At 36.7% G+C, this 15,568-nt stretch overlaps 1 protein-coding gene across 7 annotated transcripts in view; it reads right to left on the bottom strand.

The window, feature by feature from the left end:
- The window catches only part of tbc1d5 (TBC1 domain family, member 5), a 36,221-nt gene that overhangs the window by 18,590 nt on the left and 2,063 nt on the right, over nucleotides 1–15,568 (bottom strand). For 6 of the 7 annotated variants that reach the window (XM_056250725.1, XM_056250727.1, XM_056250728.1 and 3 more), the window contains exons 2-5: nucleotides 3,097–3,145; nucleotides 2,898–2,997; nucleotides 517–562; nucleotides 275–383 (exon numbers count right to left, since the gene is read on the bottom strand). In XM_056250725.1, coding sequence (XP_056106700.1) covers nucleotides 275–383; nucleotides 517–562; nucleotides 2,898–2,994 — 252 coding nt within the window. In that variant the 5' untranslated portion in view covers nucleotides 2,995–2,997; nucleotides 3,097–3,145. Of the gene's footprint in view, nucleotides 1–274; nucleotides 384–516; nucleotides 563–2,897; nucleotides 2,998–3,096; nucleotides 3,146–15,568 lie in introns of those variants that run through there. The other variant, XM_056250732.1, reaches the window with a different exon arrangement.

The following is a 15,568-nucleotide window of genomic DNA, read 5'->3' as shown; positions in this document are numbered from 1 at the left end:
TTTGAGGGAGTTCAAGTTTTCCCTGGTGTCTGCGCGCGCAGTAAGTGGGCAGGCGATATGCTAATGTTTCGTCTTGACTCGTTTGAAAAACGATTCATTTTATTGACTAAGAGTCGACTCTTACTTTTGAAAGACAATAACTTTATATACGGTGCACTTTCAGATTTAAAACTTTGCAGGATGTTTTTAATCACTTAGAGCTATGTTACACACTACATGAAAGATCATTTTCAAAAATCCATAATAGGGGCCCTTTAAGTCAGTTAGCCATTACCTTCCAGCATACGCTGCGGAATCGGCTGCTCCGTAATCGTCCAATAATGCCAGCCTGCCTGATCCGCGCCAGGTAGTTACTGTTCTGGAACAAATCATCCCACTCCTTTCTGTAAGGAGCACGTCAAACAGAAAGTTATAGGATAGAGTTACACCTTCACCACACAGCATTGAGTTTCAGATGTGAACCAGCGAGGATATCTGGTGCTTTGTGACATTAGGGAAAGATGAATGAACAGAGACCTGTATGACTGAAACGTGGACTCAACAGCACTATCCAATGATCCTCCTGAAATTAAAGAAACAAAACTACACTGAGAAAATAGTTAAGACATCATAGTTGATCACATTTGACCTAAACACTCAACTGGAATCCATTGAACTCTGAACTATATATATCTTTTTCATAGTGCAGAATAGCACTAGCCAATATATTGCATATTAATAATACAATTATAGTTATTCCTCAATTGATATAAAATTACAAATCAAATAAAAAAATTATTATTATTTTTTTCATAAGTTTGATTAATTTCACTGCATAAATCCAAATGGTCCATGCGAAATCAATTCAGAACTTAATTAGTTTTAAAAAAGTCTCTGTGGGCATTTTTTTATATTTTAAAATATTTTAGTAAAATAAACATAAATATAGCTGCAAGGAGCAATGACGGGCCCACTGCGTCTGCTTTAGGAAAACTGTGCATGACGGGCAATATGCATTTAAAGCGGGTAAATATAAAAGGACTGTCAAAGTAATTTAAATGACGCCATATTTACCGCAGCAGCTTGTGCCACTATGACCATGACCCACAACAGCCACATCCATGAGATCATTTAAAACCAGACAAATTTCATGTCATAGGTCAATTAAAATAATTTTCAGTTCAAACTTTTTGTAAGTCCACAAGTATTTATCTTAAGGTCTTTCTATATTTTTATTAACCTAATTATCAAACTAATTAAATAAAACTATATTGCTTCTTGAGCAGCAAATCAGTATATTAGAATGATTTCTGAAGGATCATGTGACACGGAAGACGAGTAATGGCTGCTCAAAATTCAGCTTGGCCATCACAGAAATAAATAACATTTTAAAATATATTAAAATAGAAAGTAAAAAAAAAAATAATAATACTGTATTTTGATCAAATCAATGCAGCCTTGGTGAGCATAAGAGACTTCTTTCAAAAACGTTAAAAAAATCTTAGACTTTTGACCGGTAGAGTATATAAATTAAATATTGCTGTTAACTACGATGTATTTTTATATTGGTTCTTAAAATAAAATCATTAATTAAAGTGCCCCTATTATGCTATTTTAAAGCTTCCTAATTTTGTTTTAGAGGTCTCTTTACATGCATCAAAGTTAAAAAAACTGATTGCACATCACCTAATCAACAAACCGATGTGTATATTTCTAATTCATTGCGGTGCACATGTGTGAACTGTATCAATACCTGTACTAATAATGATGCATACATTAGCTGAGCACTAACGTGAATGACTGATATAACATTAAAGTTTGTAAAACAAATCTTGCTCAATCCTTTATCATTACTCAAAGTAGTATACTCAAATACTCTGCATTAATGGACACAATTGTAGGTAATCGTGGGACCAAGCTGTTTAGGAAAGACAGTAATATTAATGCGAGTTAGCCGGTTAGCTGGAGCCCTACACAATATAAAACACAAAACTATGTATTTTGAACACCCAGTAGAAAATAAATACATCAATAATTATTTTAATCATACTTACAGGTTGTGATTCTAAGGAGCAAGTGGGTCCAAATAAAGTGGGTATTGTCCCATCTTTAATGGATAAGCGTTTTGTAAATCCCATTTAGACCTCTCTGAGATTTGAGAAGCAATTGTTAAAGTTTACACTGCTGTTGTATCGCTGTGATAATTTTAACCACCGACTCTTCACTACCTCATGCTTTGGAAGTGTATAAAGAGAATATAATTTTGCAGAGCAGAAAACAGCATATTCTCGACATGTACACAACACGAACCAGCTACAGTGTTTGAAGGCGGGTTTATAGTGCACTTTGATCTTCAAAACTTTGCAGACCTTTTATATTCACAAACAGCTATTATATCTGAAAAAGCATAATAGGGGCACTTTAAATATTTTTCTCTTTATTTAGACAAAACATGCCTTGATCATTTAACTAGATTACAGATAACTAGATTACAGTGTTTTAATTATTACATTAAATGTGAAATCCACATGAAAGTGAAGAAATTATGACAGAAATCTATTATCGCTGTATATTAAGATTAAATATCATTTTAATTTCAAGTACAGGTAAAACGTAAATGCAAAGAGAACTGTTCCCTTTTTCGCTCTATTCACATTTGGGTCTGACTTTGCTCCTGTGTGAACAACATTCCAGAGTTTCTACTGGCAGAAGAGCTATTAGAAACATTGTTTTGGGAAAATTAGGACTAAATTAGGAGACTGTAGTTTTTGCACACTATTTCGAACATGCTTCAATGTGATTTAATGCCTTTTTGTTTTTTAGAATATCAGTTAATCGCAATACAATGCGAAATCTGCAGTCCATTCTTCACACTGTTAGATCTCTAATTTAAATCTAATCTGTATTAGGTGTCTTACGGTCTCGGTTCCTGTTGTAGTTCTGTAGAGGGTCGTAACCAGTCTCCTGCTCGTCCTGCTGCAGCGGGTGTCGTGTTTCAAAATTTGGGTGCTGCATGTCCTAAAAAAACAACAGAGACGCCACAATCGACACTACAGGGCAAAACAAGAACTACATCTACATCTACATCTACACAGCATGCATTGTGTGGATACTCACGTCTCATAGGCCTGATCACAGTGGAGACCACAGTCCAATAACCATTAATCTGACAACAAACAACAGAGCAAAACAAATTAATAAACAGACTAAACTAACAATACTAATGGCTTACATGTTAAACTATTGGATAGCAATAGCATCCAATCTATTACAGTGTGTGACTGAAACGACAAACAAACAAACAAGCAAACAAACAAAACGAGCAACTGACAAAATGTCTTCATCATCGACTTTTCAGGGCTGGTTAGGAGTAACTCAGATCAACATGGCAGAGATACAGCAAACAGATTTTGTTAATTACAAACTGCTTTCGACTAAAATTAAACAATGTGATTTAAGTCTGAGATTAGCTGCTAATTGTGGCACAGAATATAAATGTATTTCATAGCCAGCAACTCATGATTCAACTCGAATCAAATTCATGACAGCAACTTTAATGAGTGCCAGCAACACTTCTTTAAATAACGTTTAACTGGATTGTGTGCGTGACTGTACCATCACCTCAGGATCATTATACAAACTATTGTATTCATTTACAAGATGAAAATGTTGCTAGCCATGCTAACATTTGACAGTTGTGGAGTGAATTTATTATTCACTGCACCCTATTATTGTTTGAGTCTTGACTCAAACAAAGAAACAAAAACAGCGCTCATTTGATCTGTTGTATCTGTGGTATCATTGTTCTGCAGTACTGTGGGTGTATGAGCAAACACTGGCGGTGCCAAGCGCTTTTTGGAAGTGATTCCCAGCCATTAATAAAACAAAAATATCCCAGCTCAGACAATTCAGAGCCAGACAGCGCTGATGTGACAGCATTAGACCGCTAGGAGGGGGAAAAAACGGCCTGTCTGCATTTTTCCCCCTATTTTTAAACCTAAATGCATTGTTTTTTTTTAAAGAGGTGGATCTGAGTCTGACACACACAAACTCCAACAAACGTCCTTCATCAATTATGCAGATAAACTAATAAACACTGATCTAAAAATTTCAGTACAACAACATACAGCCTGTGCAACTCATTCATTATGTATAACTGGGGTTTATTAGCTGATATACGGTAGGCTATAAAGAAATGATGGAGGTTGGGTGATACAACAAATAATAAAAAAAAAAATCTAAGCAATCAATAAAAAGCAATCATTTTATAAATATGAATAATTAAATAATGTAAAAGCAATAATCGTATTATTAAATAATAATAATAATAACAGCAGCAGCTGCATCTTATGTAAGCTAAAAGCATCACTCTTCATTGACAGTCATTCAAAAGTTTATTTTCTGACAAAATAACAAAATGTTAATAAACAAATTATAAGTATTTTATTAGCAAAGACGACAGAACGTCTGGCACCAGCTAAGAAACTGCTTTAGTGATGAACGGGAACGCTAACGGATAGCTTTCTCCAGCTATTATAGACCTCATTGGTCCAGCTCAATTAGATTTATGCATTAGCGCTCTGGTACAGTGGGAAATCCCAGGATCCTCTGCAGTGAAGTACAGTGCAGGAAATTAGCATAAAGCCTCAGGGACAACTACAGGAATAGACAGACAGACACATGAATAATAATTAAAATATGCTGAACACTACAATAATAATGAACTGGACGTGCAAGATCCCTCACACAAAGGAATTCAACCGAATGAAGACATTCACAAAAATAAATATTATTAAGTAAAACAAATAAATAAATCAAAATAAATAGCTCTCTCTCTACAATTAGCTAAATAAATGTTTGGTTGGTGTAGCATGAAACTATTGCCTTAATGTTTATCTGTTTCTAACACTGGAACTACTGCATTTACTGTCACAGCTGCAGGCTAAAGGCAGCACTGATGCAATCACTCCCCAAATGAATCCCTGCATATTTCATTAGCTATAAACATATGCGCAGTGATCACACGCACACACACATGCACACACACATAAATATTTATCACTGCACCAAATAACTGTGCTGAGAAAATTTACTTGATTCAGATGCAACATTTCCTGTGCTTGTGTAGGTTTATGTGCTTATACACATGCATAATCTATGAGAAAAGCTTGATTATGGCTGTATACATATAAATGTACATTAGGGTGGCCCTTTCTATAACACCAAAAAAAAAACCTTTAAAATTGTATTTAAATAAAAAAAATGCATTATTTATTGGTAGATGAAACATGGGCTTACTACAGAGCCCCCCCAGTCCCACTTTGTCAAAAAAAATTATTATAACTATCTCGTGGCCTCGAGATACTAACTCGTGGCCTCGAGATACTAACTCGTGGCCTCGAGATACTAACTCGTGGCCTCGAGATACTAACTCGTGGCCTCGAGATACTAACTCGTGGCCTCGAGATACTAACTCGTGGCCTCGAGATACTAACTCGTGGCCTCGAGATACTAACTCGTGGCCTCGAGATACTAACTCGTGGCCTCGAGATACTAACTCGTGGCCTCGAGATACTAACTCGTGGCCTCGAGATACTAACTCGTGGCCTCGAGATACTAACTCGTGGCCTCGAGATACTAACTCGTGGCCTCGAGATACTAACTCGTGGCCTCGAGATACTAACTCGTGGCCTCGAGATACTAACTCGTGGCCTCGAGATACTAACTCGTGGCCTCGAGATACTAACTCGTGGCCACGAGATACTATCTTGAGGCCACGAGATACTATCTTGAGGCCACGAGATACTATCTTGAGGCCACGAGATACTTATCTTGAGGCCACGAGATAGTTATAATACATTTTTTTGACAAAGTGGGACTGGGGGGGCTCCGTAGCTTACTGCTTTTATAAAACGGTTATTCTATAAAATTATTTAGCCCACCCATTTAAGGGGCTATATGTAGAATTCAGAAACCCTTGTTATTAGCAACAAGACACCGGTGGCCGTTAAGTGAACTGCAGCCAGAAACGTATTGCTCGTGCTCGTGCACACGTGACGTACAAGAGACGGAGCGTGATTTAGTTACCCGATATACTCAGTGAAGTTCTTTTTCGTTCTTCGCTTAGAAGTAGGCTTGCTACGATAGTCGGTGTTACCGGTGTTCAGAAGCAACACCGGTTACATCTCTTGCCCACCGTGGCACCGCCCCCCACGGTCGATTTGATTTTTTCTTTTTTATAAAATCATTAGTTCAGTTAGAGAACAGACACTATTAAACTGAAAATGTCTGTAATAAATCGTGAGCCGAACAAGAGTCGCCGCACAGATCAGCAACAGGAGTCAGGTATCAATCATCATGAGAGTAAGGGGCTGACTGACAAGGTGACTGCGGAATATTTGGTGTCAAAGCGAAATGTAAAAGTGCCTATTTAAGCGAATTTGTCATTGCACTGTTTTGTTGTGTTTTTCATTAAGAATAATAGGCTAATGAACTAACCATTCAAGTAATCCACCCCGAATTGGCGCTAATTTGAAAATGAAACTAACATATGCACGGCCGCACGTCAACGGGCGCGGAGCGAGCAGAACACACGTCGATTAACCGGTGGGAAAATATCCTCACCGTCACATCCCTACTTAGAAGTAAAAAGTCGGAAATACCATTGCAGCGAACATCCCAATGCGGTCCACGCAACTGAGAGCAACGTTTAGATGAATATGTAAATATGTGCTGCACACTAGGGCTGTCGCGGTGAAGAAATTTCCCTTGAGGTGATTTATTAAAATATTTTTATGTTTTTGCTATAACTTAAGCCTGGTTCACACGGCAGGATAATTAGGCCGATTTTAGTCCCGATTTACCCCTTCCGACAATCTTAAGGATGCTCCGATTATCGTAAAATAATTTGATCAGATATTCCTGCAGTGTGTGGTGTGTTAAGACTGCTCTTGTCTGCTCGGAAGGACGTCAGGACCGCTCCGATCTCAAATCGGGGATATCCAACATGTTGGATTTTTTTGGCCCGATTTCTCCTCGTGTGTGGTGTCCGCGGGGGACAAACGAGCACGCAGCCTGTGGACTGTGGCATGTAGCCAATCAGAAAGCGAGGTGACGATGCACAGAGGAAGCACCGGGAAACAAAATCAAAACAGCCGGCGGCATGGCGCACCAGAAAGTCCGGTGGACGTCGGAGATTCTTTGACCATCGCCTTTTCTTTTGATAACGTTTTTTTTCGGTTAAAAACAAACTACAAACTATCGCCACTGCATCCTCTTCGTCCGCCATGATTGTTTATCTCGAGGGATTTTGCGAGATTTTCCGTTTGATCTGGGAATGCTCGGGAGTCAAATCGGTTCGTGTGTGATGTGTTGATTTTGCTGTGTGGCAGCGCACCACACACTGTACGACCAAAACTGTTAGACCCGTGATTTTTTATCGCCGTGTGTGGGGTCTCTCAGGTTTGGAAAATCGGCCGACAATTTAAAAATCGTCCCGTCTGAACCAGGCTTAAGCGTTGCGATGTGGTCAGCAGGCAGGAACACAAAGGAGATTCAAAAACAAAACAGGCTTTATTAGTAATCCAACTATAGCCACAAACGAGATCATAATTAGTAACTAATGAAACCGAAACTAAACAGAGCGGGGAAACAGGAACTAAAGGAAACACAACAGAATGTCAAAATAAGGGTCCACATAACAGAACAAACTTGACAATAAGATTGTTGGGCTATTATTATATGTGTAACAGTTAGTTCCGATCCTCGAATCTGACTGGACGAGAGGCTTTCTAAGACTGCTGATATTTCCCAATAAGTTCCAGCATCAGCACTGCTTGCCTCTAAGCATTCTAGACTGTCTGTCAGTCAGTGCAGGTTACATTGTTACGCCACTAGGTCACGGCAACGGACTGTCTTTGAGTGAGTCAAATCGTTCATTCAACAGCATGTTAAAAAAAACGCTGATTCATTAATTAATTAATGAAATAAAGTGTTGCAATTGCTTTTTCTATGGGTGTATTCACACCAGGAAATCCGCTAGTTCACTTGCTCTGATCCGGACCAAATACAATATAGATTTTTTTTTGTTTGGTGTGGTTTGCTTTCACACTGCCCTTTTTGCAAGTGAACCAAAATTTGTAAACAAAACCACACGTGTACTAAGGTCTTCCATTTATTGGACAGAAATTCTCAAGCAGGGAAAAGCAGGAAGTGCAAATCCCCTCTCCTTTATCCGTTCGCTGAACACATCTGCATTTTTATGCGTCCTCTCTAGTAGCTGTGATAATAGGCATCTGCCCAAATATTAATCATCAGGCAGCGCGTCTTTTCGGAGCTCCAGTCAAACCACGACTCATTTAGCAAATGTAGCAAACACAACACTTTCCCATAATGCAACTCCGACTACGGGAGCCTGTTAACTCAAAATAGGTGCATTTCTTTCTGCAATTGGGTCGGGTCATGTTCATACCTTAAACGAACCGTACCAGAATTCGTTTGGAACCGGACCGAGACCACCTCTTCAGCTGGGTCTCGGTATGGTTGTTTGGTCTGCCCCCGAGTGTGATTGCTGTATTCACACCCTGCCCAAAAGATCCGAGATCACACCAAGGGGGGAAACGAACTTGAATTCGATTCAATCGAACCAAACAAGACAGGTGTGAACACACCCTAAGATCGCTTTATTCGCTCTTCAAACATGGCAAACTTATTTTTTTCATGAATATATGACGAAGACAGACGCAGGTAATCGCACACGCTCAGTCGTTCTCTCTTTCACTCACTCACTGTCTGTTTAGGCTTGTTAGTGCAAATCTACAGAGCCTCTACAGTACAAATCACAATTGTACACAGAGTCTTAAGTAAAGTAAAAGAGCCAGCTGGCAGGAAAAAAAATACATTCTTCACTCTTATTATCATTAACTTATTTAACATTCAATACACATGAATGAGATGTAAAACAAAAGAAGTATAGCCTTTAAAAAAAAAGAAAAAGAACGTGAATAACGGTTTGCAGTTTTCTGCAGTTGGCTTGTCAGTATCGTGGTATTAAAATATTGTGGTTATCGCGACAGCCCACTGTGCGCTTTCCTCAATAACAAAATAAACAACAAAAATGACAAAGAGGCATTTAAGAAAGCATCTGATCATAGCAATGTGGATATTTGCACCAGCTCTGTATAGACTACATAGATCTGGCTATGTCAGACTATTGTTTGAATTAATCCCTTTTCTTTCCATGACACATTGACATGACAGTACAGATTAGCTTTTTCAGCTATGTTGTCCTGAATATTGTATAAGCATTCATTTCACATGTCATTTAACGGAAGAGAGGCTCTCGGAAGAGTGCGTAATCATCACATCCTTTGGATTAGTAGTAGAGGCTTTCATAGACAACCTAGGAATTCAGGCAGGGACAGTCTTGTTTTTTAAGTTTGTTACAAGCTGTTCACTAGAGCCCCTTAAATGCCTTTTTGTAATTTTTGTTGTGTTTATTTTGTTATTGAGAGGAAAGCGCACAGTAGGGCTGTCGCGATAACCACAATATTTTAATACCACGATACTGACAAGCCAACTGCAGAAAACTGCAAACCGTTGTTCGCGGGTTTTTTTTAAAAACCATACCGAATCTTGGACTGTGACTCTAGAGTCAGACCTTAGTTTCAGTAGTCATGTCAAAGCAATAACTAAATCAGCATACTATCACCTGAAAAAATATTGCAAGAATTAGATGCTTTGTTTCCAGTCAAGACTTAGAGAAACTTGTGCATGCTTTCATCGCCAGCAGGGTGGATTATTGTAATGGACTCCTCACTGGCCTTCCTAAAAAGACCATTGCAGCTCATACAGAACGCAGCTGCCATGATTCTGAGCAGAACCAGAAAATATGAACCTATCACACCAGTCCTCAGGTCTTTACACTGGCTCCCAGTTACATTTAGGATTGATTTTAAAGTATTATTACTAGTATATAAATCATTCAATGGCCTATGACCTCAATACATTGCAGATATGCTCACAGAAATATAAACCCAACAGATCACTCAGATCATTAGGATCACATCAGCTAGAAATACCAAAGGTTCACTCAAAGCATGGAGAGTCTGCTTTTAGCTATTATGCCAGCCGCAGCTGGAACCAGCTTCCAGAAGAGATCAGATGTGCTCCTACAGTCACATTCAAATCCAGACTCAAAACGCATCTGTTTAGCTGTGCATTTACTGAATGAGCACTGTGCCACTGTCCGTCCAACTGACTGTACTGTATTTTCTTTTCTTTTTTATTCTAAACTGTTTTAATTAATCTTATTTATTTTGATTATTTTCATTTCTTCTATGTAAAGCACTTTGAATTACCATTGTGTATGAAATGTGCTATATAAATAAACTTGCCTTGCCTAAAGGGACGTGGTGGTGGAAAAAATTTGGGATGGGAGAAAAAAATATTTTTCAAATCTTTTGCGTTCCCCCGAGAAACTTTGTTTTCCCTCACAAAGATATTTGCGTTCCCTCGCAAAAACCGTTGTGAGCTCGGACATATACTTCCTGTTTAATATCCCGCTGGCAGTGTTTCAGACAGCTCCTTACATTAACAATGGAGCGTTTGATAGTGTTTGAACTTGGACTCAAATATAAAGAAATGATCAAAATATTCGGGAGCTAAACGTTGTTAAAACACAAATGACACCTATTCACAATGTAGACAACGAGCTCCAACCAAATTTTCCTAAGTCAAAGAGATGCTGTTTTGTCCACCTCGTTTCCAAAACTCATTTGTTTGACCTTCCTAAGGCTGACGAGATTTTAAACACCGTTCCTGAACATTATAACACAAACATTTATCTTTGCACTACACATTTTATGGAGAACAGCTTCCAGAACCTAAGATAGTACAATGTAGGGCAGGCTATGCTATGCATAAAAGCTTCTCCTGAAATGGAGCAGTTCCCACTTTGTTGGGACAATCTGCTGTTTATGGATCGCAATTTGTAAGTATATTATTATTTGTAGTTGTGGTTTCTATTAACAGTTCCAATTATAAGTTTTATGTAGTTGCTATGATTATAACAAAGAGCAAAGCTTTGCCTTTGCTAGCCTGCTAACTAACATTCCAGTATTGATGTAGTGTTTACTGTAGTTTACTGTAAGCTCTCGATTCTGTAAGGCTGTTCAACGCCCCTTAGGAAAATTATTAATGGTTATGTGATCGATTACTGTTTGTATTACCATAGTTTTCCGACAAATACCATGATTAAATGGAGTAAAACGTATCTAAAATGTATAAGAAAATGTGTAAGGAAAAACAATACCACTCTGGAACGTCCTGTGGAATCCCTGCTCGCAAAGTCCATGCATGAAATCAGTTCTGAACAATCCTCTTGTTTGTTAAAACATTCTTAAAGGAAGTTCATGAAGAAAAATTCTGTCAAAAAAAAACTTCTGAAAAAGTGGTTTCGAACCTGTATGAATTTCTTTCTTCTGCTGAACACAAAGGAAGATATTTTGAAGAATGTCGGTAACCAGACAGCTGATGGACCCCATTGACTTCCATAGTAGGAAAACAAATACAATGGAAGTCAATCAACTGTCTGGTTACTGACATCCTTCAAAATATCTTCCTTTGTGTTCAGCAGAAGAAAGAAATTCATACAGGTTTGGAACAACTTGAGGGTGAGTAAATGACAGAATTTTCATTTTTAAGTGAACTAGTCCTTTAAGTCTGAATCAGGCTTGAATTGGTTTGAAATTGACGCAATCCTTAATATTTACACCTGAGCAGATGAAACTGGTAAGGCGCATGACATTTCCCGAACACTTGCTAAGTGGTCCCAATCACAACACACTGGTCCAGCTAACCAATCACAGCGTTTTTCGTATTTTGGACAGAGGGGTTTCCTGCCAGATTGACGTGTTCAAGCCACATAGGGGAGAGAGGTGTTGTAACACGTAAAAAATAATGTTTTTTTTAACAATCAAGCATGAAAGCATATTCTAGTACACCCCAAAAACAAAATCAAGACTTCATAAAAGGACATAATGAGACCCTTTTAAATACTTAATAGTATACTTACTAGGCTATTTATTTTCAAACATTTGTTTACTCAAACATTTTTACATTTAAATCTAGACTAAAACATGCCCTAGATATTGAATGAAAATGTTCAGATTTTTTGATAGTTATTTGAACTTAAGTCTCTCTTATTCTTATTATTAAAAAAATCTGATTTTTTTGTGTGTGTGTGTTTTGTTTTATTGTATATAAATGTTTAGAGTTGTTTAAGAAAAAAAATATTAAACCTGTTAGGAGGATATGTTTGTAACTTAATTTAATATTGTGATAATACCGTATACCATGACAAAAGCTTCGGCAATTGTCGTGATATGAAAATTTTATACCATCACATGTCTATCAACACCAGAGGCTGATATCCATGCAACCCTATGAAATAAAAATAAAAATCAACTGTGTGTGTGTGTGTGTGTGTGTGTGTGTTTAGATAAAGAAATGAGAAACCAAAAAACTACTGTGAGAATGCTAAAATAGAAACCTTTGCAAAACCAAATTGAAGCAACAGAGCAAAAATGACTCAGAAGTAAACGTAAGATGAAAAAGACATTAGCATAACTAGTCAAAAAAGTTATTTTTGACTAGTAAAAACTTGAAAAAAGAAACCAGAGGAGTATTTACAGTATTTTGTGAATTAGGATCCCAGCAGCTCATTCCATCTAAACACCTGTGGGTGCAGCACACAGTAGCAGAGGCTCAATATGAGGGTTACAGAAGCAGACCAGGGGGCTGTTCCATAAATGAAGCTTAGAAAAGCGGGGATTAAACTCTAAAACCGGACTTGAATGAGCCTAACAAATAAGTTGGGGCTAAAGTGGTTCCATAAAAGGTAATTGAAGTTCACGCAATCTCACTAATTTGATCCAGGTTTATCTAGTCTAGATAATTGCGTGTGCACGCGTTTCTGAAGCAGCCCTAGAGGTCGATCGTTGATCAAATCGATCCACCATCAAACAGTGTATATTTTGTGCTGTTTTATGCGTTTGTGACATGTTTTTTTCCCCCTCAGTGCAAAAATGACATTTTACAGTTATATTCTCCATCTGTAAATGTTAGAAAGTCGTGCAAATGTATCCATTTTGCTGCTAATCTTCATATTGAACGAGCGCTGCTGCGCGCATGCGCGCCAAATAGGAGCGCAATAATTCTGACTAAAATTAATTAATATGTGATATTTTATAACACTAGAAATATCTTCTAATTATAATAATTTCTCTTTAGGATATTGGATAAGTTGCAGTAAACTTCTAGCTCATTACACTCATATATTTTATAGGTACTTCTAATAAAAAAAGAAATTGAACAGAAGTAGCCTAATTCAGGGAAGATTTTTTTTAAGAAACTAAATATATAAAGATACAAAATATAGCTTTGGGTATAGGACCTATGCTACTTTATAAAGATGATATTTACTTATTTAGAATGCTGAGAATTACAGCTTTTTATGCAATAATTTTTTTGAGAAAGCTAGAATCCCCAGTTTTAAATGAGTGGTAAGATTTAGTTTCTAAAGTACATTATAGAGAGGATAACATTAAATTAAGAACAAATGTATACATTTAAAAAAGATATGTACAACTCTAAAATCAAAGAATATTCCATAAAATAAAGGAATATTGGCCTACATTAACTACATTTTCAGGCAACCTTCCCTTTTATTTCTAGTTATTTGTTATTTTATTTATTTACTTATTTAATATTTAATATTTGATATTTAAATAATATTACTTGAATAACTATTAGGAATTATGTGTCATTCATTATAAGAGTTTGATATATGTGAATGTTATATTTTTATTAATATTTATTTATTGTTTTATTTATATATATATATCTGTTGGTATTATCACAAAAGAAAAAAAAGTAGAAGGAAAAATAAGGAATATTTATTGGGGGAAAATATGATGTCTTTAAAGGAACTATCCATTTGTATAATTGTGTTAAATGTGTTTGAATTGAAAGACATAATAAAGTACATATATATATATATATATATATATATAAATATAAGAGACAGTGTAGAGAAAGAATTCTCTGATAACCGAGGCACTCCTTAATTAAAATGTCTTTATTACAAAAATGGCATGTCCTAAACAGACAACTTTAAAACGCCTTATATATGTGTCTATATTGTCTATATTGTAGCCTTATTTAAGTTGATTTTCTGTATACTGTGTATTTATAAAGTCCAATAATGGTATTAGAGACTGTCAGTGGTAATATCATTGTGTTCTTGTCGGTCAGTGTTGAGGATCTGTGTAACAACTGAGGCTTAGCCTGACAGTAAGCCTGCCCTGGACCAGGCTAGTTTCCCAGCATAAGTTGCCAGGGTAACTGAGTTTGAACTTTTTTAAGTTTGATTTATGAACCCGAATCTACCAAAAATAAGCCTGACTAACCGAAATAAGCCTGGCTTATACTCTAATCTTGGTTTATGGAACAGCCCCCTGATCTAAACCTGTTTAAACACACTCACATGCCTTCACTTCATCAGCCAATTACAGAGCAGACCTCCTACACCAATCACATGACTCCTAGGAATTCAACAAGCTACTGGATGAACTCAAAAACCCAATGTTATGAAAGTGCAGAAATATGCTTTGTCATAATATTAGAGCAGTACATATTTAAGAAAATCATGTGCACAACATATTCAAAAACGCTACAGTCCGGTTCTGTAATATACATTGCATTCACACACATGGACAACCACAAACACACCCTCTATTTTGTCTGAAAAAGCCCACTATAAACTGAAGACAAATCACAACTGGAAAGTGGAGAAACTGAAAAATGCTTTTACAATATTACAGGACTTTAAGAGCACATCTTTCTTCAAACATAAATTAACCAAAGGCCATTAGGCAATTGTAATCTGACATTGTATGCATTAGATACTGCATCATGACAGGCATTTAACTCTGTGTGTGTGTGTGTGTGTGTGTGTGTGTGTGTGTAAACAGGCGGCAAGCTGGTCTTGTGATTCCATGGCAAGCGTTTTTCTGTTGTTCAGACTATGTGCCCTCAGGTCCAAAGCCAATCATATAGTCCTTCACAAATAGATTATAATGTTACATACAAAACTAAATCAAAAATATTAAAGGAGTAAAAGAGAGGAATCATGATCAATGAATTCTCAGCAGGGGAGTCACTAAAATTCAGCTGGCGCAGGACAAAATTGTTGGCAAAGAAAAAATATAATAAATTAAACTAATTAATTAAGTTACTCCATATAAATTTTATGCTTAATTTTTTTTTTAAGTATTGTATTTATTATCAGCATCTGTATTTTATCCAATAATAAAAACAGATAATATCATGGCTTAAAGAAAAATTAAAAATGGACAATTCTTGTTTTATATTGAATATTGCAGCATTTATTATAAAAGACTTATCCGTGAATTTTTTTTTTTTTTTTAAATTCATGTGCCCTCGTAATCTTTAATCCAAAAAACGTTCTCTTGTTGCTCTACATATCTTCTCTTTTCTGATGACACATTCACTGGTGCGAGGGCAGGAC

This window comes from Rhinichthys klamathensis, unplaced genomic scaffold (genome assembly GCF_029890125.1).
Source record: "Rhinichthys klamathensis goyatoka isolate OS25496 unplaced genomic scaffold, OSU_Roscu_1.1 h1tg000073l_1, whole genome shotgun sequence".
NCBI lineage: Eukaryota > Metazoa > Chordata > Actinopteri > Cypriniformes > Leuciscidae > Rhinichthys > Rhinichthys klamathensis.
The sequence above is the reverse complement of the archived record's forward strand: the minus strand, read 5'-3'. Positions and strand labels throughout refer to the sequence as shown.